Genomic DNA, 23,859 nt, shown 5'->3' with positions numbered 1-23,859 from the left:
TTTTTTAAATCTTCAGGAAAGTACCCGTTTGAAGGTACTTTAGTACCTTAGGTACTATATTAGGTACCTTTGGTACCTTTAATCGTTGGATGGCGGTCATTGCATGTTAGGTCGTCACATGGAACGGTCGTTGCGGAAACGAAAGCGCCGTTCCCGAAACAGCATCATGCGTTCCCAGCTGTGCATTGTGTCATCGGCCGTTCTGGCGTCCCATTTGAGTAGGAAACGCCGTTCCGTTTTTCCAGACCACAAGGAACGGCGTTTCCTGTGACTATGATCCATGCACAAGGATGTGTGTGCCTGGCTGAGTTATAGATGACCTTAATGGTCAAGCATGTACATGTAGAGTAGGTAAAGAGAATTTGTGAAAGCTCTTACCACTGATTCTTCTGATTTTGAGAGAAGAAATCAGCTTTTGCAGTGTAGCACTCATTTGCCGGCTGTCCAAGAGTTGGAGAAGCAAGAAACCATGCCAAAAAGTGTGTGTATGGACTGGTTATGCTGAAAATTGCCTTCTCTATCTTCTCATGAAGTAGGCACCTATTTCCCTTGAAGAGAGGGAGAGGATAAGCCTTTCCATAAGTATAATGGGTGGCCATTGGGCCACCTCAACCAGAGCCACACCTCTCATAAGTGGAGAGGGCACCCAATAAGCTATCCACACTCTTTTACTCAAAAGAGGACCTGATTTATGAGAGTTTGGCCAGCCGCCATTCACCCGCTTATAACCTGTCTGCCGAGTCTTTAATTAAGTGTGGATGCCCAAATTCACTTATAAGTTGTCCGGCTGTACTTAATGAAGTGTGGACCTACAAAGCAGCACAATGAGCTAAAATACAAATAAGCTTAAACAAAGAGTTTAGGGTCAAACCTACCAGCTATCTACAGCTCACAAGCAAGATCAGAATACAAATTCACGTGCATGGTTCACGAGAGGGCGTCCCCTTCCTGTAAACTAGACACAAATCGTGGAGGTAGTGTGCTGGCGAGGCTTACAGATTTGAGCATGGCACACATTTCTTTTTATTTGTACTTACAAAAATTTAGAGAGTTGCAATCTTTGGGCGACGCACATGGATGTGACGACCTTATTCATGAATTGTCTGAACATTGTTAGATCGAGGTCAGGAGGAGTCAGCAACACATTGGAGGATGCCATCCAATTTCCTAGGATATATGGAGAGACAGTGGGGGCCCCAGAATTAGAAGAACGTCTCTTAGAGACCTTAGACCACTAGTACCTCTGAGCAGGCTTCCCATGGAAATGAAAGTTTTAAGCTTCACAAGACCAAAACCAGACCCAGACTTCGGGTGAACCCAATCCAAAGAAGACCTAGATGAAAACCAATAGAATCTCTAGAACATTGGAGATTGCCGAAGTTTCACTTGCAATCAGAAGGACATGTGAAAACGAGTTGCCCATAGGCAAACAACAAGCCCTAGACAGCTCATGTGATCGAGGTGAACGGTAACCCTAAAATTACTTCTGTAAATACTACAGTTTTACATCATAGTGCCTGCATGGAATGTAATTTTAACAGAGCAGTTTTCAGTTCAACGATCTTATATGGATGTATGGATCGATGTTGGGGAAGATTGTGCACATCCTTTTTGACCCTAGTAGTACTCGCAAATTCGTTAATGCTAAACTTGTTTGGGAATTGGGAATGAAGATGCATCATATGTCCTGTGTGAGCCTGGCAACAGGACATGGATAGATTTAGGACCGACACATGTCTTAGTTTGGTTTACAGCCATGATTTCTATGAAGACTAGAAGGGTCGTAGTTAGTTCTTTTGTGACTACTGTTGCCGTGGACATGGCAGATCACAGATAGGCTTGTCGAGGGCATGTATGCGCAGGCTTTGATGGTATTGGACACCAGGGCTATTTTGGCATGGATATTTGGGAGTGAGCTTTAGCTCCTAGTTCGCAGGAGGTCTGTGGACGCATGCTGTGGTTGGGTGGTGAGCTTATCTGCAGCCCTTTCTATTTGGTTTGTACTAACCTTGTGTTTGGCATATCATGTGGGTGATCTTTTAGAAGGATCTTACAATCAAATGGCTGAACTTTTCCCAAGACAAGTGCACTGTTGCAGGTATTAGCCATGCCGGACCAAGAGCAAGAGGGAGACGGGGTGCTTTTTCCAAGACAAATGTACTGCTGCAGGTATTAGACATGCTGGACCAGGAGCAAGTGTGAGACTGCATATTCTTTACTTTCCTGGCTGGATGGTGTTTGATGAAATGTGACACCCAAGACTTCATCCCTGTATCTGTCCTCTCTGTCCTGTGAGAGTTGTGGGTCACTCCGGGAGGCACTAGTCTATTTACTCTCCCCCTCAGTCTGAGACTCAAGGGTCTTGGTGCCTATGGCTCTATGGTGGAGTCCCAATGTGTCATTAAACATCTCGCTTGGGATCCCTGAGAGTGGGAACGGATTGATGCAGCCAATCCCTTGAAGAGTTTGACTTTTTTCGATTATGCTATGAGGAATGCGAGACTATTACTACTTGGACTGATTCAGAGGATTCCTACCCTCAGGCCACACTAGGACAACTTTAGGATCACTTTATTGATTCAGAAGAGGTTTTGGCATCATCTTTTGCACTTTTACAAGAAGAGCTAGATATCCAATTATTTTTGGTTATTGCTACTCGTCGGTCTCCCTGTTAACCAGTGGAGAGCTATCTTTGGTGCGGATTCAGCCTTCCCTAGATGATCGATAGCCTCTGAGAGTGAACAAAATAGTCTTTGGGGTTGTAGAGTTTCCCAGAGGATATGGAGCTCTGAGACTAAACAGCAAGTCTCTAGGGTTGTAGAGTTTTGCAAAGGATATGGAGCTCCATAGCTCAGCTTTTAGGTAGACTGATGAGAGGCACTATGTACATCACTTGGGGATCTATTGCATGGCTTACTCAGGCTAGAGCCTAGACCACAGGTTTTCTTTGAGGGCAAGGACCATGACTCCGCCATCATGACCCACAAAGGGATGGCCGAGAGCTTCACTTCAGGATATTCTTCAATCACATGTTACACTGTCTGGGGGAGATTATTCATACCCTTATGGCCACTTGGCCCATATACAGGGGCCTTCTAGATCAACGCAAGCAAAGCGCGTTTTCTTCATGAGGGAGTGGGATCATGGGATCTGCTTCGATTCCCATCGGGAACTCTTGGCATCACCGGGCCCGTGATTGGCTGCGATTACCTTTCACTCTGTGATGAGGATTTACGGCTTCTAGCAATGATTTTGTATTGATTCTAATAGAAGTCTCTTTCTTTGCCAAAAAAATTAACCTAATGGGAAAATGAGATGTTTTATGTGATATAGCCTCAATTCAATGTGCATGTGTGTGGACGTGCATGCATGTGTGTGGACGTGCATGCATGTGCACATGTGTTCGTACTTCCTGCATGGAAGATTCCACATATAGCGTATGTGAGGAAAGTGATAAATTGGGTTAACTTTGAACTTCTTTCTTCTGTGCCATGTACTCAGGATCTCGAGCCCATTCTCCAACCTTGCGCCTGCGCCTGCTAAGCAATGAGCATCCGGCAGTTCAAAAGTCCATGTCAAAAAGTGATAAAGATGTCTTGCAGCATCCCATGCCACGGAAGTTCAAATTGCAATTCGCAAGTGCAAACAAGGAAACTTATCAAACATCAATGAAAAGCCAGAAGGAGAGAAAGCAAACAGCTCAAGCAATGTCATTGTCTAAGCAGATAACAGAAATCACTTCAAAAGAGCCTGTGAAGCTGGATTCTTGGAATGAAGAACTGACAGTACATGATTTGCTTGTGGATTTTGACTTCATGTTGTGTTCAGGTATGTCCACCTTCTCCTTTTCGCCATGAAAATTGATTTTTTCTTTGAGCTTATTCGGTGATTCTGTGCTAATTTTCGGAGCACTAAACGTGAAGGGAAACGTGCGAGTGTGCGCTTGTTCTGTTTACATGGTGTAATGGCCTGATTTGCAGCTTCTTCTGTCTATCTCGTTCTGCTTACATGGTTTATTGACCTGATTTTCAGCTTCCTCTATCTATCTTGACGATGAAGGTGCTGATCTGGGACAAGACCTAAGGGTAGTTGGTTCGGAAACACAAAATAACTCCAATTATTCGACAAGAAAGGATGGAACGAAGCTATTTACTGCCAATTATCTTTCTACAACAATGTCAATCTTGAAATCAGATATTGCTGTTAGTCAAGAGGAGCCACAGATGGTAGAAGTGCGTAAAGCTTGGGAGAAAAAATTGGTCTCTCCTCTCTCTCTCTCTCTCTCTCTCTCTCTCTCTTTCTTTTTTTGTAAAACCAGTGTTCTATTTCTTTATTGTACAGAAAGAAGCACCCTCATGAGAGTGTTTCTCATTCACAAAACTAAAAACAGTGGAAAAACAAATCTAGATGTATATACTCTAGTTGTTGGAGCTGATAAGGATTGGCGCAATGACTGACGGAAATAGTAATGCTTGTCAATTGGGGGTTATTGGAAAGCTAGTTGATTGCGTGCAGTCCGAAGTGTCCAGAGAGCCCTGTAATAGGAAATCTGGCAATCAAACACACAGATAAACTAAATCTTGCGTGTCAACACAATGCCATAGCAAGTGTTGGATGGTTTCATTAGAACATGAACACCTTGGGCGTTGTCCAATAGTAATCTTTCTTTATGCCAAATAAGTACTCTTGCAGCACATCTCCAGAAGAATACTTGTTTTTTTAGTGATAGCTTGCTTTTCCATACTTTTTGCAAAGTTTGGTTCCACCAATTTGCCAACTTATTTATATGCCATAACATGTTTGCATGCTTCAAGAACCAAGGCCACGGAATGATCAATCTGGAAACTCTTGCTGTTGTGATTTGTGAGAAAGGCAATTTACTGAAACAAGTGTCTCCTATCCTTGTATCCAATCTTCCAGTCTACTATGTTGAGGGTCATGTAACGCGTTCTCAAAGGGCTGCAGTTGGGTTCTACTTTGTGGCCATGAATGTCTGGCATTACAAACCCCATCTTCTTTGAGCCTGTGGGAAAGATAAAACACGTCCCTCAGGGGATATGACATCTTGCACAATACGCATTCCTCTAAACAAACAAGAAATAAGATGGTCGAGGTGTTGCAAACGGAGCAGCAAAAGCTCTACTCCAACGGATATTTTCGTGCCTCAATGAGTTCCCTATCTGAGAAGGTCTTCCAAACTAATGCAGATATTGGATCACTTCTTTCAAGTCAACAATCAATCTGCTTGGATAGCCAGGAATCTTGCTGTGCACAAATCCAAATAGTATATCCCAATGTTGTAGCTATTGTTTGCCAAATGAGCATGTTTGAAACTTTGTACACATTGCTGATACCATGAGTGGCCAAGTGTGAGAAGTATGTAGCAACGTTGCTTTTCTTGCCATTACATGATAATGAATATTAAGAATGTTCAGTCCACCATGCATTTTGTGTTGGTTCAGAGGGCAATAAGATAAGAGAAAAAATGGAAAGCTTGTAGACAACAGAGAAAGATCTCAACAGTCGACTGAGAGGTTGGTGGTGGAATACCTCACATAGGAGTCATGAGAGATACCTTAGCAAGAAGTAAAGGACTTACATACCTTAGCAAGAAGTAAAGAACTTACTAAGTACAAAGTCCCAAATGGGGTCAAACCATAAAGTCCCAAGTGTCCGTATAAATGTGTAAGTGAGTCTAAGGTTATAAACCAACTACAAGTGCATCAAAAACTCTAGTGTGCCTAGCACTTATTAACCCCTAACACCTACATATATATCCACTACTAATGTGTGTATCTCCTACATGATGTGGCTTTTTTTTTTTTGTGAGTTGCTCAAGGCATAATTTTTAAGCGTATTAAAAAAATTTAAGCCAAGTCCTCCATGTAGTGGAAATATATGTATAGAGTAGATCAATCCCCAAATGATATCAAGCGGCGGCATGCCCAAAGCTGTGCCGAAAGATTCGAACTTCTCTTGTGGAAGCGCCTCGGTGAGGAGCTCTGCCACGTTGTCATGTGATCGACAATAGATAAGAGTGATATCCCTTGCATGAAAAACTGGTTGTTTGCCATAGCCACAGCACTTGACTATCTATCAATAGAGGAGTAGCATCCTGTTGGCTAGCACACAAGTCTATCACCAATCTCCTCAACCATATGCTCTCAATTGTGGCCGTGAAGACTACTCTGTACTCAGCTTCAGCTTCTCATGTAGAAGTAGCCACAATAGGGTGCTTTTTGCTAAGCCAAGATATGGAAGAATTGCCTAGCAAGAAACAAAAATCTAGTGATGGACTGTCTAGTACCATAGTCTCCAGCCCAGTGTGCATAAAGCTGAAAATCAGTCCCCCTAGCATAGAACATCCCATAAGATTGAGTGCCTTGCAGGTATCTAAACACTCGCTTCACAGCTTGCCAATGATTTATCCCTGGGCCGTGCATAAACTTACTCAATAGGGATACACTATAAGAAATATATGGCCGTGTGTTGCATAATTATATGAGGCATCCACAACAGCCTGGCTGTAAATAGTAGCATCAAAAGGCTCACCTACATCATTGCTACTAAGCCTCATACCTGTCTCAACTTGAGTAGAGATAGGTTTGCAATCTTTTTTTTTCCGAGAAGAGATCCTTCTATTAGTTATGGCTAAGTACAAATCCATCCCCAAATGGGAAACAAGAGTCAAGATGAACAAAGTGGAGGATGCACTTCTCCTCCATCAGGTCACTCCAGGAGAAGAAGACTATATCATACAACGGGGAAAGGGGAAATAACCACACAAGTGGTTTGGAAGTGGGCTCGCCACCAGTATCTGTAAGAAAGGGACCGTGCCGTCAAATCCTGAGAAAGGCCTCCCGACGAAGAGACCTGAAGGGCTAGTCCCCCACCTTCCTCCTCATAAGGCATGATGATCGAGGCCTCAATGGCCCAAGCAATTGTGTCCCACGTAACAATGCGGGCAGGAGCTCGATCCATAGCGAAGATGCGTAGGATCCTCTGCTAGACCTGTTGAACCTTCGGGCAATCTCAACGATTGTGATGCTAAGACTCTTGGGGATGGCCACACCTTTGACATAATGCCAGTCTACCCCCAATGGCCAACCAAGTGCCAACTGCTAAGCTCCTATGTGCCAACTGCCACATGAAAAGACTGCCAATGTGTTGTTGCTACTCGAGTGCCCTCCACCCCTGACATCTGAATCCTACAGCCCAACCGTGCAGTGTAAGCAAAGAAGGGGGTACCAGTAGGCGACTTCTCTCTGTCCTCTGCATCCTACCATGTCCACTCTCTTAGGTCCCATTCCTATGTGCCAACTGCCACATGAAAAGACTGCCAATGTGTTGTTGCTACTCGAGTGCCCTCCACCCGTGACATCTGAATCCTACAGCCCAACCGTGCAGTGTAAGCAAAGAAGGGGGTACCAGTAGGCGACTCCTCTCTGTCCTCTGGATCCTACCATGTCCACTCTCTTAGGTCCCATTGGATACTTGTAAGAGGCCAGCCCTCCCACATCCATAACCGCCATAGTGTCTCTTTGGCCACCATGGCCGGTGGAGGGTCGATGTGTGACTCACATGCATGAAAACGAATCCTCCTCACCTCCACAAGGTGCATCCCCTGAGGTCCTCAAGGGGTTTCTGATCTCTCGAATCTGCCATGAAGCCTAATATAGAAGGTGAGGAAAGTGGAGTACTCATATGCGCCATGAACTGCTAGGGGTATACCATGCGTGGTGAGCACTCCCAACCATTGCGGAGGAGGAGGGTCTATGTGGCATTCACCTCCTACAATGCCATTGGTGGGAAGGTGGAGAGATGGAGAGTGGAACGAGATGGGGCCAGCCACTTTGGAGGGATGGAGTTGTCGATGTCAAGGCTAAGTTGGTCTCTGCCCCGGATCCCAATAAGGCCTCTCTTGAGCCTCTGGGGAAAGTTGTCTGAATGCAAGCCAATCTTCAAGTGATGTAGCACGGCCCGTACTCAAGGCTTCCCACGATATGCGTGGGCGAGCCTTGAGTATGTGACCACTAGTAGGCAGTGGGATTTTAGATCAAAGGTTGCCAGAGCCACTCCTCAGAGGCTACTGGAGCTGATTGCTAGGGCTGGCCTTAGATGATCCCAAGCATGCAAGAGACTAGCTGCAAATGTGTCCTCAAAGAAAGTCCCTGATCAAACACTAAACTTGACCAATATAGGCCCGGGAGAAAGACCAACAGGAGATGATGTACCACATGGTGGCAAGAAGAACCTGATCCGCCACCACAATGTTAAAATTACAGCAATGTGATGAGCTATGGTGAATCAAATGCTAGAATCAACATCATTAACAAAGTGATTAGATGATAGTAATGACGTGATTAGTGAGTAATTAACTAATAGCTTAATGTAGGCATGGATAATCAAAAACCAGCAAATTCTCATTAGGCTAATGTCTCAATTTATAGAGTTTATATCCAAGCATCTAATCCCACTGATTTCTCCTTGATTCACTCCACCTCTTTTGCTTGATTCTCTCCACCTCTCCCAGAATATCTCCACACTTCCTAAATCTCCTCATGCTACCCTTTATTCTCTCCCAGTGGATTCTAAAGTGCTCACACATACATCTACCACATGGCCTACATCATCGGTGACTCAGTGGTGGTTTTACTCTGTTGGGGCAGGTTACATTGGGTTGTGGGGTTTCTCTCTCTCTCTCTCTCTCTCTCTCTCTCTCAGAAAAGATGATCCGACTCCTCTTCCTTAGGAGCCTCCATGAAGTTTGCCGATGTCGTTTCTTCTCCATTGGGTTTGCTGTAGCAGTCTCTTGCCATGTGTCTTGGCTTTCCACAGTTGTGGCAAGTGAAGGTCCTTTCTCCTACTCTGCCTCTTTCTCGTCCTCGTCCTCGTCCTCGAGAGAATCCTCCTCGGGTGAAGAATGCTTTTTCTTCTCCTGCTGTTGAGTCGAGCCATTTCTACCTCTGCTCTCTTGCTCTAGTAGAGCTCCTTCTATCTCGTGTAGCTTCAATTCAGGTACATTCTTTAGTGTTGCTACAATGTTTTCATATTTACCTTTGTCTACACTCTTCAGAAGCACTGGTAGTGCCTCATCATCTTCTACCTTTTTGTCAATAGCCGCCAGTTGTTGCTTAATGTTTTTATATCTGTTTAAGTGTGTGATTAAGGGTTCACTTTTCTTCATATCCAATTTTTAGAATTGCATTAACAGATTTATCTTTGAATTTTTAGCTTGTGTGCCAAATAATTTATTGAGTTCATCCCATGCATCTTTTGCCTATTGTATCCCTGTGGTGAGATGAATGATTTCATCATTTAAACTGAGTGCAATAAGTCTCAATACTTTTTCATTCCTGCTCTTCCACTCATTTTTCTCTCTCACCTCTGGGCATTCATCTCTTCCCTCAACTAGCCTCCACAGGTTTTTCCTCATCAGCAGATACATGGTTTTTGTTTGCCATGTGTAAAACTGCTCCCCATTAAATTTGACTATCTCTTGTGCTATACTCATGATGATGTGAAGAGGGTCTTACCTCTTGATCCAATTTCAAGATTCAAGGGCAGTGTCTATCCTTTTACAACTCAATGTGGTGTTTAAGAGACAACAGATTTATCAGCATAAAATCACCAGAAATTACATTAAATCAAGGATAACCAATTTGTACGGAATGACTGGAGTATCAAACCATCTCCGAATTGGAATCTGAAGTTATAGGGATATGTATCAGATACCTAATGGTTAATTTGAATCCTCAATTGCACCAAAATACAGTGATTAGCACTAATTAATCACTGATTAGCAAATTAATCCTTTGTTTTGTGTGCAAAAAACAGAGTATGCGGGGAGTCCAGATCTGAGGCCTTAGAGTTCAAATGAGCTCAAATGCTTTCAAGGCCATCAATAGCAATTAGTCTAGTAGAGGATTAAGCCTAGAAACACAAGATTTGACCAAACATTGAATGCTTAATCTCTGTTTTACCAAAGTTACCTGCAGATTTAATGAAGAGCTTGGATCTCACTGTAGACTTGATCAAATCAAATTCTGACTTCACCTGCTTGTAGAGCATGCTTGAAAACCCCTGGGGCTAAGAGGAATTAGACCCATTTGATCTAGAGCAGCAGAGATCTTCATTTTCTTCAGAAAAACAAGCGTTGAAAAAAAACGCGATTTCTCTTTATTGCGCCAGCGGTTTGCTGCGCTGATTCGATGGGCTAGAGCACCAATGAAGTAGCTATGTTGGGCTAGAAGAGTTTGGGCTAATTTGATGTATGTAAGGAGATAGAGCTCCTCCACCAGCTCGGGATACAGAGGGTTAGTTGAAAAAGAGGAAAAATATTAATTATCTACTAATCCTAATTAGCTAGGTGATTAGCAAGATAATGGGCTCACAAATTGATGGATTCTAGGCTAGGCTCTGATACCATGTTAAAATTACAGCAATGTGATGAGCTATGGTGGATCAAATGCTAGAATCAACATCATTAATAAACTGATTAGACGATAATTAAGACGTGATTAGTGAGTAATTAACTAATAGCTTAATATAGGCATGGATAATCAAAAACCAGCAAATTCTCATTAGGCCAATGCCTCAATTTATAGAGTCTACATCCAAGCATCTGATTTCTCCTTGATTCTCATTAGGCCAATGCCTCAATTTATAGAGTCTACATCCAAGCATCTGATTTCTCCTTGATTCACTCCACCTCTTTTGCTTGATTCTCTCTACCTCTCCCAGAATATCTCCACACTTCCTACATCTCCTCATGCTACCCTTTATTCTCTCCCAGTAGATTCTTATCACCTTTTCACAGGTTCTCTCACATTTACACATTCTCTTTTACAGCCTCTAACCAAGGGCTTGTTCCCGCACACACCCTATTCACTTGTATATTTCAACACACAACCCGGCCAGCTAAGAAAAGCCTGGCAGAACTTCAATATAGCAATTTCTTCAGAATGCTTGGAAGAAGAGGGGCTAGCTGCTGTTCCGGGGAGATGTCGATGCCACTGGAGTGCCCCTCAGGACCCATTGAAAAGCCTCAACTGGATGCCAAGTCAGGGGGCTGGCAATGAGTCAACCCAAAATGAACACGACTTTTGCTAGTTGATTTGTGCTTCGGATAAACGATAGAAAATCTCAATCACCTCGGCAAATCTTTGGAGGTCACCTCGTCCCTGGACTGATATGCTGCCATATCATTAGCAAACTGAGAATCAAGAAGCTCCTCTTGTGCTCAGATGGAAAGACGCAGTCCTTGGAGTCCGGTCTCCTGGGCGGAAAGGAAATTGCTCATGGCTTTGGCGACAAATAGGATGAGATAAGGTGCTAGAGGGCATCCCTGCCGGATTGATCAAGAATGCGGAAATCTGTCACCTCTAACTCCCTAAATAAGAACATGGCTGTGAGAAGCCGAGTAGAGTTGCGATACCCCTAGGACCACTTCTGGTGGTGGCCACTTGGACTAATGACGAGGAAATGTTCTAGTGAGGTGTCCCATCTCCCTTACGGTAGGCTGCACTGAGGCGCAAGCCACGAGCATTGAGGCGACTGTGGTGACAGTCATCATCTTTGACGTAGGGGCAAAAGTCTCTTCATAGTCTATCCCTTTCTCTTGAGAATATTCTTTCTAGCCTTGCTTTGAGTCTATCAATAGATCCATCTAGCTTCTGCTTGACTTTGTACACCCACTTTGTACTAGTAACATTTTTACCAGGAGGCAAGTCAACAAGTTCCCATGTACCATTCTTGATAATGGAACTATATTCATCCTGCATGGCCTTTTCCCAATGTTCATTGCCTTGAGCGTACTCATAAGAATTTGGCTGCTTGGTTCACCTCTTTTTCCTACCCTTGTCCTGATTGCCTTGATAATGGAACTACCCATACAAGCATAGTCACTTTCATGCCTGCTTGGTTCAGCTCTTTTTCCTACCCTTGTCTTGCTTTCCAAAGGGCTGAACGTTTGCTATCTTTAAGGGTACCTATCAGGCATCTAGGGACTGATTTCGCCGCTTGTATGGCTGTCCTCTCTTCTTGTATAGCTTCTTCAACACCTGTAGGGGCATATGTTGTCCTATATTCTGTTGTCCAGAATTTTCAGCATGTGGATAAGTGGCATGATGACAATACATATCCTCTGGGCTTCCAACACTTTGTTTATATGTAGTAGAGAGTGGCTGATCTGAATTTTCAGCAAAGATAACATCTCTACAAGTAAGCACCTTGTGAGTACCAAGGTCATATAACCTGTACCCCTTACTCTCACTACTATATCCCAAAAAGATACACTTCATAGCTTATCATCTAGCTTTGATCTCTTCTCTTGAGGTACATGTGCATATGCCAAACAACCAAATAGACGCAAATAGTCCACTCTTGGTTCCTTTTGTACCAAGCTTCATATGGTGTGATTGTGTTTAAGGCTTTTGTAGGCCACGTGTTGAGCACATGTGTTGCACATTAAATTTCCTAGGCCACGTGTTAAGCACATGCGTTGCACATTAAATTTCCTCAAATCAAAATTTGCATGGCAAACCTTGACCTTTGACCATGCATCTAGTTGTTTCCATCAAAGATCTATTCTTGCATTCGGCCACACCATTTTGTTGTGGTGTGTGGCACTGTACACTGACGCTTAATCCCCTTTTTATGCAAGAAGTTCTTGAATACATTTGACATGTATTCATCTCCTCTATCTATGCGAAGAGTATGAATTTTGCACCTTGTCTCATTCTCAACCAAATGTACATAACGCTGAAAATGTGTGAATACCTCAGATTTTTCTTCATGGGAAACACCCATGTGAACCTGGTATAGTCGTCGATGAATGTGACAAAATATAGATGTCCCCCCAAAGATGGTGTCCTCATAGGACCACAAACATCACTATGAATGAGCTGTAATTTGCCATAAGCTCTAACTAAACCATCTCTTGGGAATGGCTTTCTATGCATTTTGCCAATAATGCAACCTTCACAAACATGATCATCTGGGATCTCTATATGAGGCATGCATTCTACCAGATTATGCTTTTGCAAAAGCATCAAACTCCTGAAATTTACATGCCCAAACCTAGCACACCATAATTTAGCTGCCTTCATTGCATTTGCATCTAATACAAACTCAACATACACAATGTGTTTGTTTGTCATAGGTATCCAACCTATACAGACCATTGCAAAGTGAACCTTTAGATACAATCTGGAACTCTTTTTGAGGGTCCTTGATGAGACACTTCTCACCCACAAACTCCACATGCATACATTGCTTGGCAATAGAAGACACTGACACTAAGTTCTTCTTTATGCCTAGCACATATAACACATCATTCATGCAACTCTACTTCACATTGGCCAACACCAAAGGCAACTTGCCTATACCTTTTATAAGGTATGTTGAGTGATCTGCACAACAGACACTCCGATGACCTGAAACAGATTGCATAGAGCTGAAAACGTCACTTCTAGATGTTATGTGATGCATGTAGCACCACTGTCTATGTACCAAATAGGAGAACTCTTCTCAGAAGCACTGAGAGATACATCACCAGATAAAGAAGCATCACTATTGACCTCTTCCATGGTCAAAAACACCCCATCATCATCCACAAAGATGGCTGAATTTTCTTGCTTACCCTCGGATGCATCAGCAACACTGCGAGATTCCTTCCCAATATCCTTCTTCTTGTCCTTTTCTTGAGCTATCCTTTTATAACACTCATTGATATAGTGTCCAGGCTTGTAGAAAAATGGCATTTACCCTTCTTTTTCTTAGAAGCTTCACTCTTGGCTGAAGTATCACCATTAGAAGGTAACTTCTTGGAGTCAGCCTCGAACTTCCCTTTGTCTTTCACTGCAAAAGCATGTTCACAGCCATGAGTACGGTTGGCCCTTGTTTGTTCCTCTTGTAAGAGCAAGCCCACAAGCTCATCAAAAGTCACTGAATCTCTACCACCTCTCATTGAGAGATTAAGAGATGTAGGAAAACTAAGATAAGGTGGCAAAGAATTCAGAGTATTAGTAACAACTTAACAAAATACGTGTTTGGTATGATTTCATCAATGTTCAACAGTTATTTCCTCAAATCCTTGACCTTGGTGAGATGCTTTGTCATTGAATCTCCCTCATGCATCTCAACAATATCAAGCTGCCTCTTGAGATATGCAACCCATGCTCTATTCCTAGTTTGATACATGTTATATCCAAAGTGTCCCACGCTTGCTTAGCAGATCTACATGACCGTATGCATGGTTTGATAGATCTCTTGATAGACAATGCTATCAATGACATTGCTTGTGCATCACGGAAATCCCATCTCCTTTATTCCTGCGTAGTAGGAGGAGGGACTGCAACGTGTGCATCACCGCCTGCAACACTTTGTGCTGCATTTCTAGGAGGGGAGCCACCTATGCAGAAGTATGACCTGCCCGTAGCTTCCCTTCACCACCACTTGTAGCATCCTAAGCCATTGGCTGTGCCACCAACAGCCACCAATCCAGTGCCCTGTTCAGTTGTTGCCGCCGATTGTGCCGCCCACTACCGCCACAACAACGCCCATTTTCCATAATCTGTTATTACCCCTTGTATTCGCATTGTAAAATGATGCCAAGCAATGTCTATGCCCTCGTACATTAAAGGATGAAGAATCCATGGAAATGATTCTTTTTTTGTAAAAGCATTCTTTTATTTACTATATTAAAAAGGAAGCCCTCAAGGCGAGGGAAAACTTCCTAGGTTGATACAAGTTGAAAACAATGAAAAAACAAAGCAATTGGCCATCATCGATCTAATGTAGATGGATGCTATCAAACAAAGATTGACGCGAGGATTGACGAAAGTAGTGATAGCATGCAGTCCGTACAAAATGAAAAACCAACTCATTTCTTGCATGCCATATTGTCCACAAAGCCCAATATCTAGTCCAGATTAGAAGGGGCTGTGCATGATCCAATCTAGAAGGCCACGTGTCAAAAAGCCAAAAAAAATCTAGAGAAGGAATACCTTGGGAATCTGAGTTTAAGAGTGTGAAATTTGCCAAAGGAAACTTTTGGTCTTTGGACAAGACCAAAGAAGATGCATCATTGTTTCCTTTATGCAACAACAAGAGGGGCATTTCGCAGCAGCCATGTGTCTTTTTTCAAGAAATTCTCCAATTGGGAGAACTCCCAACAAGCATCAATATAAAAATAATCTAGATTTGAGTGGCAATTTACTATGCCAGATTTTTTCATAGTTGTCTTAGTGAGGAGCCAAATCTTATTAACTCGATCAACAAACCAAGACACAAGAATAATCAACATGTAGATCAAAAGAGCTGAAACCTGAGAGAAAAATTGGATAAGGTGCAGGATCTACCCTGTGGAAAATCCAATCCTCTGTCCTTTCACCATCCAGAACAACCATAAGAGTAAAAGGCTGCAATTGCTCCTGTAGTGCATACCCAGCTACCAACGGCTGTGAGCTTGAGGAAAGGACATAACATTTCCTTCAGCATCACCAACATCTTGGCAAACCCGAATGCCTTTTGTAGAAAGAAAGTAAGCTCGCCGTGGGCAACGGAGAGCCATAGGAGCAGGGAATGCACGGCTCCAAAAGAGACTTTCGTGTCTCAAGATACTGCCAGTCTCAAGATATTGCCAGTCTCGAGGTCTACCCGACCACTAAATATGTTGCAAAGCAAGCTTCCAGTCTATAAGGAGGTGAGAGACATAAGGGCATCCATAAATGTTTCTGTCCACATAGCCAAATAAAAGTTCCTAGTGAGTGAGCTGCTCTTTGCTAAATGCATCTATGTTCACATTAAAGCAGAGAGCTACAATCATAAGCGTCCAAGACTGTTCCTATGCGAGAAAAGCTGGAAGCATTGTGGCTTTGCGTTCCAAAACATGATAATGAACAAGCGCACGCGTACTCTTACAAACACACACACAAGCCAAGACACTGAGCAAAAGCAAAGGCAACAGTGATAAACAAAAAAGACAACCAATAGACGGGAGATGAACGAGTGCGGAAGAATTAGGAGAAGGCAAACGGCAATAGCTAGGAGAAACAAACGACAGGAAGAGATGACGGGAGGACTTCGGCAAGAAAACATGTGATGGCCCACTCCAAAGCAATAACAATCAACGGCGACAAGAGCAAGACCCTAGCAAGAGAAGAGGTGACAATCCTCTCTAAAGCAGCAAGAATAAACGAAGGCCCAATCTCTAGACAAGGAAAAAGTCAACAACTAGACGAGCAGGTGAGCACTAGAGCAGGGAATTTACAGCAAACACCAGCGCACAGTAGAATGGGCAATCCTCCTCCATGCACACATATACACACACAATAGAAGAAGATCCGCCAGAATTTGATGAGATGGAGGAAATTTTAAGGCCTAAAAGAATCCTTAAACAACACGATGACAAGGTTTCAAGGACAGGCAAAGTTTTAAGGTGGTATTTGGAAAAGTTTGCCAATTACCTAGAAGAGGATGCCCGCTGGATACAAGAGCCCCAACTAAAAGAGTCTTTAACTCTTCTCGAAGAGTATAAGACTATGTATGGATTGCACGATATAAAAGACACTACCTAATAAATGGTAAGTATTAGGTAATGTCTATTCTCCATGTTTTATGTTTAAATGCTATAGTGTACACTCAAAAGCTTATGGAGTTTATCTCCTAAGCACCTGGGGGTATGTCGGCCCTTAGGGAGGGACACGCTATTAAAATGACTAAAAAGATAGCAAAGAGACAAATGGCCAGGTTTAGTGTGGATTTTCCTCCTAAACACCCGGGAGTATGTCGGCTCTCTCTTAGAGAAGGACACACTATTAAAATGAAGAAAAAGATAGCAAAGAGACAAACGTAAAGGTTGTTTAGTGAAGCTTGCTTCCTAAACACCCTCTAGTTTTGCCATCTAGATTGGGAGGGGCATGCGAGATGTACTCGGCAGTGAGTCCCTCATGATCTTGGGCTCGCCCATTGCGTAGTCTACGAATGGCCTTGAGGACCATGCCCTTTGTGAAGAAGGTGGAGATGGTGGGGTGGGGGTCTGGTGGTGGGGGATATGATAGAGGGAGCGTGCATAGGAGTGCCATGTGTCTTGGCAGGTGATAGGTGTGGGAGGGCGATGTTCTCAGAGTTTCCTCCATGCCTGTTTGCAGTTCGGCCCTAAGAAAAGTCGGTATAACTCATCCTCTTTCCGAGCATAGAACTCTCGTTTCTTGTGTCGGGTGAGCCATTGAGAAATCCGTTGTGCTTGGTGTCTCGTGATTTTCCCAATCCGTACCTCATGCTTAAGACGGGAGCGTGTGGCCCGACATTCGTCATCATACCAACAGTTCTGGGGCATGGAACTGCAAGGTGGCTTGGCGGTAGACCGCCGCGTGCATATGAAAGAAGCTATGGCAGATGTGTGGAGTATGGTGGTGAGTTGTGTTGTGAGGGTGGATAGGGGGACAATAGGTTCCACATTCTAGAGTTGGCAGTAGATGTGGTTGGAATAAACAAGGTCAAGCTCGTGATCAAAGAGGACCTGAGTGTAATGTGAGATGGGGGGAGGTGGTGGAGGGACGGGTGGTGTGTAGGTAAGAGTGAAAGAGAGATAGGCATGGTCAACTTCAAAAGGGGGTGGCGGAATGGAGAAGTCGGGGATAAGGTGTGCCAAAGCTGGAGATCCCATAAGGTAGTCCACAGTGCTAGTACCTCCTGAGCTAGGGAAGGAGGTGGGGGCGCTGGAGGAGGGCCATCGGGACATCCCGTTATAGATAACGAGACCATGTGCAACTCCCAGCTCTAAGAAATATCTCTTGGACAGTGTGACCTCCTCACGGTCCTATGATGATCGCTGCAGCCCTGTGTCAGTGATGTCCAGCTCCTATAGTCTGATAGGGTCGTCTAGATCGAGTAGTGAGACCTGTTGACTTCTCGTCCTGGCGTTGAAATCCCCGAGTAGGAGGACTTCCCCCAGCTCTGAGAACTCCATGATATCCTCATATAATGGTAAGTACGGTGACTGGCCATGCTGTGCAGCGTAAGGGGAGTGGCGTGGTGCAAAATAACACACAGCAATGTGGATGACTCTGTCACTGCTAAGCTGTAGCCGCACCCAAAGATATCGTGCATCCTCGTCCTTCCGGACGATGCTGAGAATCTGTTGGAGATGGGATCTAAAAAGGAAAGCTACTCTCCCCCTAGAGCCACGTACTCCTCCTTATGTGCGGGTCTCGCCTCGAAAAGCTGACTCCCACTCATACCCGGCTATGTATGGTAAGCCCCTCTCAGGACTCTGATGAGTCTTTGTAAAAAAATGACATCCCTGCCTGTGAGAATCTCGCTCAAGCCTCTTGGATTCGACCAGAGCATGCCATTGAAATTCCATACTGCCAACCCTAGGTGTTTGGTCTCATAGACCCCGCATCCCTATTTGGGATGGCGCTCAGTGTGATAATGACTCTGCCATCCTTGTAGATAACCCACTTGCCTGCTGTGCGGGCCTCATGAACAGTCACCATCGCCTCATGCCAGTGTGCCGCGTGTGCTGGAGTGAGATCATCTCCCATGTACACCTGTGTGCCCTTGAGGGCAATCGTACGGATACGTACGGTACAAATCGTACGTACGATCTGATCCGTACGACGTACGAAACTATGCCTGCGCCTGTCTAAGAAGGCATGTTTGCTGGTGGCATCAGGGAATCTAATGATGAGGGGTCGCTTGTGTCATATCCTTTCCTGCCTCCATGTGTCTCCAAAGGGGGGGGCAATCCCGTCCACTCCTAGCATTTGGCAAAGTGTCATGGCATCCTCCTGTGGGGAAGCCCCCGCCTGTAGCCCCCGTACTGGCACATGCAAGGCCCTATCCTTCCTGCGTTTCTCCTCCTCGAGAGTCTCATGTATGATGCTCTGCGGGGGTTTGTGCTTCTTCACCACCTCCACCCAATCTTTCTTCGTGGTCTGCAGTTCTTCCCGCAGCTTTCAACTGCTCCAGGTCAGTCGTTAAACCCTCCTGAATATTCAGTTCCCCTTCCTCCACTATGTGGTCCTTGACCGTAGCCTTTAGGGCCATTTCTGCCCGGAGTTCCCCCATCATTGGGGCAGCTTCTGGCATTCCTATTTGTTGCAGCTGGGTCTCTTTCAACATCTGAATCACCTCTTCCTGGTGGTTCACTTGGGCTGTCAGTTCTTTAATCCTATTGTTCTTTCCTTGTATCTCCTTGCGGAGGCCTTCCAACTATTTTTCATGTTGGGTCAGGACCCTATCCAACACCTTCTTTTGTTCGCCCAGTAATTTCTTGGTGTTGTCCTCCACTGTCTTGATGTATGCCTCCAGCTCCTGTAGGTTCATTGTGTTATTTCCCCTACTTGCTTCCTTGGGGGCCTGAGCAAGGGCAGGTAGGAAAAGGGGTAGCAGAACACGCAGTGGAAGTGCGCCTTTGTACATCACGGAAGGGGCGCAGGGGCGGGGGAGGTGGGAAAAGGGGTAGTGGAACACGCAGTGGAAGTGCGCCTTTGTACATCACGGAAGGGGCGCAGGGGCGGGGGAGGTGGGAAAAGGGGTAGCGGAACACGCAGGGGCGCAGGGCGGGGCAGGTGGGAAAAGGGGTAGCGGAACACGCAGTGGAAGTGCGCCTTTGTACATCACGGAAGGGGTGCAGGGGCGGGGGAGGTGGGAAAAGGGAAGGCAGAACAAGCAGGGGGGCAGGTGGGAAAAGGGAAGGCAGTGAGTGGAAGTGTGCCTATGTACAGCGCGAGCAGGTCAACACAGCAACGCTGCCAGCACGGGTGCGCAGTGTAAGCAGGCAGGCGAACAGTGCGAGAGAGCGAGGGAGACCACCAGCGCAGGACGGAACACGCAGTGAGTGGAAGTGCGCCTGTGTACAGCGCGAGCAGGTCAGCACAGCAGCGCTGCCAGCACGAGTGCGCAATGTAAGCAAGGCAGTGGCGAACGGCGCGAGAGAGCGAGGGAGACCACCAGCGCACAGCGCGAGCAACGAAGGAGCGAAGGCGTCACACCATGGACACCAGCGCGCGAGAGAGAGAGAGAGAGAGAGAGAGAGAGAGAGAGGAGGGAGAGAGAGGGAGGGAGGGAGGGAAGGAGCGAAGGAGGGAGAGAGATCTGTACACCTGATTGGGTCCCAAATTACCCACTGAAGGGCCCCCTTTTGTTGCTAGGAGTATTTGCTTTATTATTTTTGAAGAGAATGAATGAAGGACTAACTTGGGACTGTAGATAAGCCAAATGCAAGACCTTTGAAAGAGCAAGAGTCGGGCTGTGAGAGAGAAAGAAAGAAAGAAAGAAAGAAAGATTTTATTAACGTCTTCCAAAAGACCGAACTCGGCCTATGAGACAAATCGGAGTACCTGTATGGGGTATCCTCTGTCATCCCAACAAAATGAAAAAGTACTGAATAAAAAAGCTGAATGTGGGTGTGCAGGGGATGGAGCTCTATTACTAGGAGAATGCAAAGCTATATGCATGGAGTATACAATCATGATATGCAACCTAGGTAGCTCCATCCTGTACCATACTGGGGGTATAAAATGGTATACATCAGTGAAGGGGGTGTCCACAGCTCCCTGAAGAACATGCCTCGGTGTGCTCTGAAGCGAGCCAGTCGCTCCGCACCCTCTCTGTGAAACTGAGCTCTGATCTCTGTCATCTCTCTCTGGTATAGGCGTGGTGTCCGAAAGCCAGGTGTCCTCTGTCTCCTGCGGGCTCTAAGTGTCTGAGAGAGAGAGAGAGAGAGAGAGAGAGAGAGAGAAATGAAATGATATATTAACATCTCTAAGAGGCCATGATGGCCTATGAGACCAAAACTAAGAGTACATATGAAGTTGGTGTCTCATCAAAGAGAACAACCAAATGAAACTGAAGAGTACAATAATTTGACAATCTTAAAGTTACAAGAACTATAAGTAAGACTCCTAGATGATACTAAGTAGAAAATGCTAGAAAATGTATATCAAGTAGATCCATGTATGCTGATGAGTTGAAGTGTTGCCCTCTCCTCAGATCAAATATCTCCGCCATGGGGCTGTCTACAATGGAGAGCTCGTAGAAGCGAGGTAGGTGCCTCTGATGCCGAGCAATAATGGCTCTAATTTGGCGATGTGGTGAGAATGCCGTGGTTGGGATCCTGGTGGGCATGGCCGACGAGCACGACATAAGACGATTGCTCTATAATCGTGACTCCTTGGGAGCGTGGCTGGTGCCCCGATGGCCTGATGGTTTGTAGGAGATATTAGGAGGTATGTGGGCTGGGCTGCTACTATTGAAGAAATCTATCAGGATCCTCTATCTAGGTACATCATGGCTCTGTAATCCCTTCGGAGAGTTTGCGATTAGAACAATATCATCTGCATATAACAAGATGGGTATCAACACCCCTGCGAGGCATGCCCCTGGGCCTCCCAATCTATCTACATAATCAGAGACCACATCCATGTACAGTCCAAAGGGGGTGGGTGATAGCGGGCATCCCTACTTTACCCCTATCGGGCAGATAGTCCACCTGGAGCTCGGACTCTGCTTGGTCACAGACTCATACAAAGCATATATCCCCCACTGCATATCCTCAGGTACCTCAATGTCTTGCAATCTGTGCATAAGCCTGGATGTATTAAGCGTCTACTAAAGACCCAAATGGGCCTATGAGACCAAAGTGATACAATAATGTCCATGGCATATCTCATCATGGAATGGAAAACAAAACATACACATAGCTATCTCACTGGGGTGATACAAAACTGTCCATGGAAACTCATCATGGAATTCATAGAGAGAGAGAGAGAGAGAGAGAGAGAGATTAAGCGTCTACTAAAGACCCAATGGGCCTATGAGACCAAAGTGGTACAATAATGTCCATGGCATATCTCATCATGGAATGGAAAATAAAACAGAATGAAAACATAAATATAGCTCTCTCACTGGGGTGATACAAAACTGTCCATGGAAACTCGTCATGGAAAACTAAGAACATAAAAACACGGGAGCAACATCAGCTCCGAGTAGATGGTATACCACTCTCCAAAATGTCAAGCATGGGGTTGACGAGTATGGCCGAGAGGTCTCCCTCAGCTATGTCACGTGGAAAGGTGGCTCGATAGCGGTGGAGCATGTCTTGGATCTAGAGCTAATGAGGTGATCGTGGCCGACGGGGAGGTCGAGGGCGTTGGACACGCTAGAGTGCAGAGGCTCAGTCCGAGGTAACTCCTCTCGGGCAAGGTAGGTCTAGAGCAGCTCGTGGAGGGTCCACAAGATCCACTATGTCGGTTTCCTCCACCTCCTGGGTCCGGAAGAAACTGGTGATGGTTGGCTGTCGAGGGAGGGGCCGGGGGCCTGTGTCTCAAGAAGGTGTCCCTGTGTCTGTCGAGCTCAAGCAGGAAGAGGCCCAAGCAACGCTGGTCCTGGAAGTCAATGATCCTAGAGAGTGGACCGAATCTGATTCCCTCACAAAATAGACAGTGAAACCTCCCGCGGATCTCATACTATACTGGGCAACAGCATATGTAATGCTCCTCTGTCTCAACCTCTGTGTGTCATAGTCGGCAGATCCTCTCCTCTGTGGGTGTCCGTACGAGCTTCCTGGCTCTGAAGATGCGCTCAGCTCTACCTGTCTCCACTCTGAGGCAATGGGAAGAAACCCATATCTGGCCAATCGCAATCCGCATGAGAGAGAGAGAGAGAGAGAGAGAGAGAGAAAGAAAGAAAGAAAAGAAGAAAAAAAGTTATATTAACGTCTATGGTAGCCCCCAAGGGCCTATGAGACCAAAAGTAATACAATGGTACCATGGATATACTGAGCCATGGAAAACTGAAAGAAAAAGTAAAATGAAATTATCTGACAGTACATGTGATCAACAAATGATCGGATATGCTGTGATCAGCTAATGTCGATACCCGCCTTGGCCAGAACTGATCTGATGGTGGAGAGAGAGAGAGAGAGAGAGAGAGAGAGAGAGAGAGAGAGAGAGAGAAGGAGAGCTCTATAAAGTGTACAAAGGACCTAAAAGGCCTATTAGTATAAAGATATCATGGGTAATATGGTGCCATGGAAAAACTAAAAAAAGGATGTGAAAACTGAAAATTGAAACATGACTTTATTATCCTCCTGATGGCAGATGTGGATATATGGTGAGGCCCGTGAGGGCATGCCATGTTGTTGGAGAATCTCATGGATCTTTCTCTGTGTGGTGGAGATCCTTAGTGTTGGACTGTGTTGGGACCTAGCCCTTGTGTATGGCTGGTATGAGCTGATGTCGATGCAGCAGCGTCGGCATGGATGGCTACTCATGCCGTGAAGAAATCAGTGTTGGACCTTTGGGCAACGGCTTGTATGGACTGGCCAGCCTGGCCTTGTCTCAGCATGTCCTCTCAATGTTCCGTCCCTATGCCGTCGAAGCTCTATCTGGTACATATGGAGACATCTCTGGTCTTCATACTGCATCACCTGAGCCAGTGGCCCGTACCCCTCCCAGAAGAGGCAGTGAAATCTCCCGCGTATCTCATAATACCTTGGGCATTTGAACATATAGTGGGCCTCATCCTCTACCTCCCCTATGGTGCATACTCTTCATATCCGCTCCTCTCATGGAATGTTCTCGGCTCTCCCAGTCTCTACTCGGAGGTGGTGGGAGGATACTCTAAGCTGACCAACTGTGATGTGCATAGCATGTGACATGTGGATCTGCATGCACCTCGGGATACCAAAGGATCCATCCCCGTTGAGTATCAAAAATTGCTCTTTGTAGAATGTTCTTGGCTGTCCCAGTCTCTACTCTAGAGGTTGTCGGAGGATACTCTAAGCTGACCAATTGCGATGTGCATAGCATGTGACATGTGGATCTGCATTTACCTCGGGATACGAAA

At 45.2% G+C, this 23,859-nt stretch overlaps 1 protein-coding gene across 2 annotated transcripts in view; it reads left to right on the top strand.

Annotated features, from left to right (window-relative positions):
• LOC147634763 (uncharacterized) overlaps positions 1 to 23,859 on the top strand; it is a 239,842-nt gene that overhangs the window by 209,495 nt on the left and 6,488 nt on the right. For both annotated transcript variants that reach the window (XM_086803941.1, XM_086803942.1), the window contains exons 31-32: positions 3,502 to 3,828; positions 4,033 to 4,259. In XM_086803941.1, coding sequence (XP_086660067.1) covers positions 3,502 to 3,828; positions 4,033 to 4,259 — 554 coding nt within the window. The remainder of the gene's footprint in view (positions 1 to 3,501; positions 3,829 to 4,032; positions 4,260 to 23,859) is intronic.

Source organism: Cibotium barometz, chromosome 10 (genome assembly GCF_041138505.1).
Source record: "Cibotium barometz isolate CiBa-2024 chromosome 10, ASM4113850v1, whole genome shotgun sequence".
Taxonomy (NCBI): Eukaryota; Viridiplantae; Streptophyta; class Polypodiopsida; order Cyatheales; family Cibotiaceae; genus Cibotium; species Cibotium barometz.
This window is presented reverse-complemented; position numbering and strand designations above follow the sequence as displayed.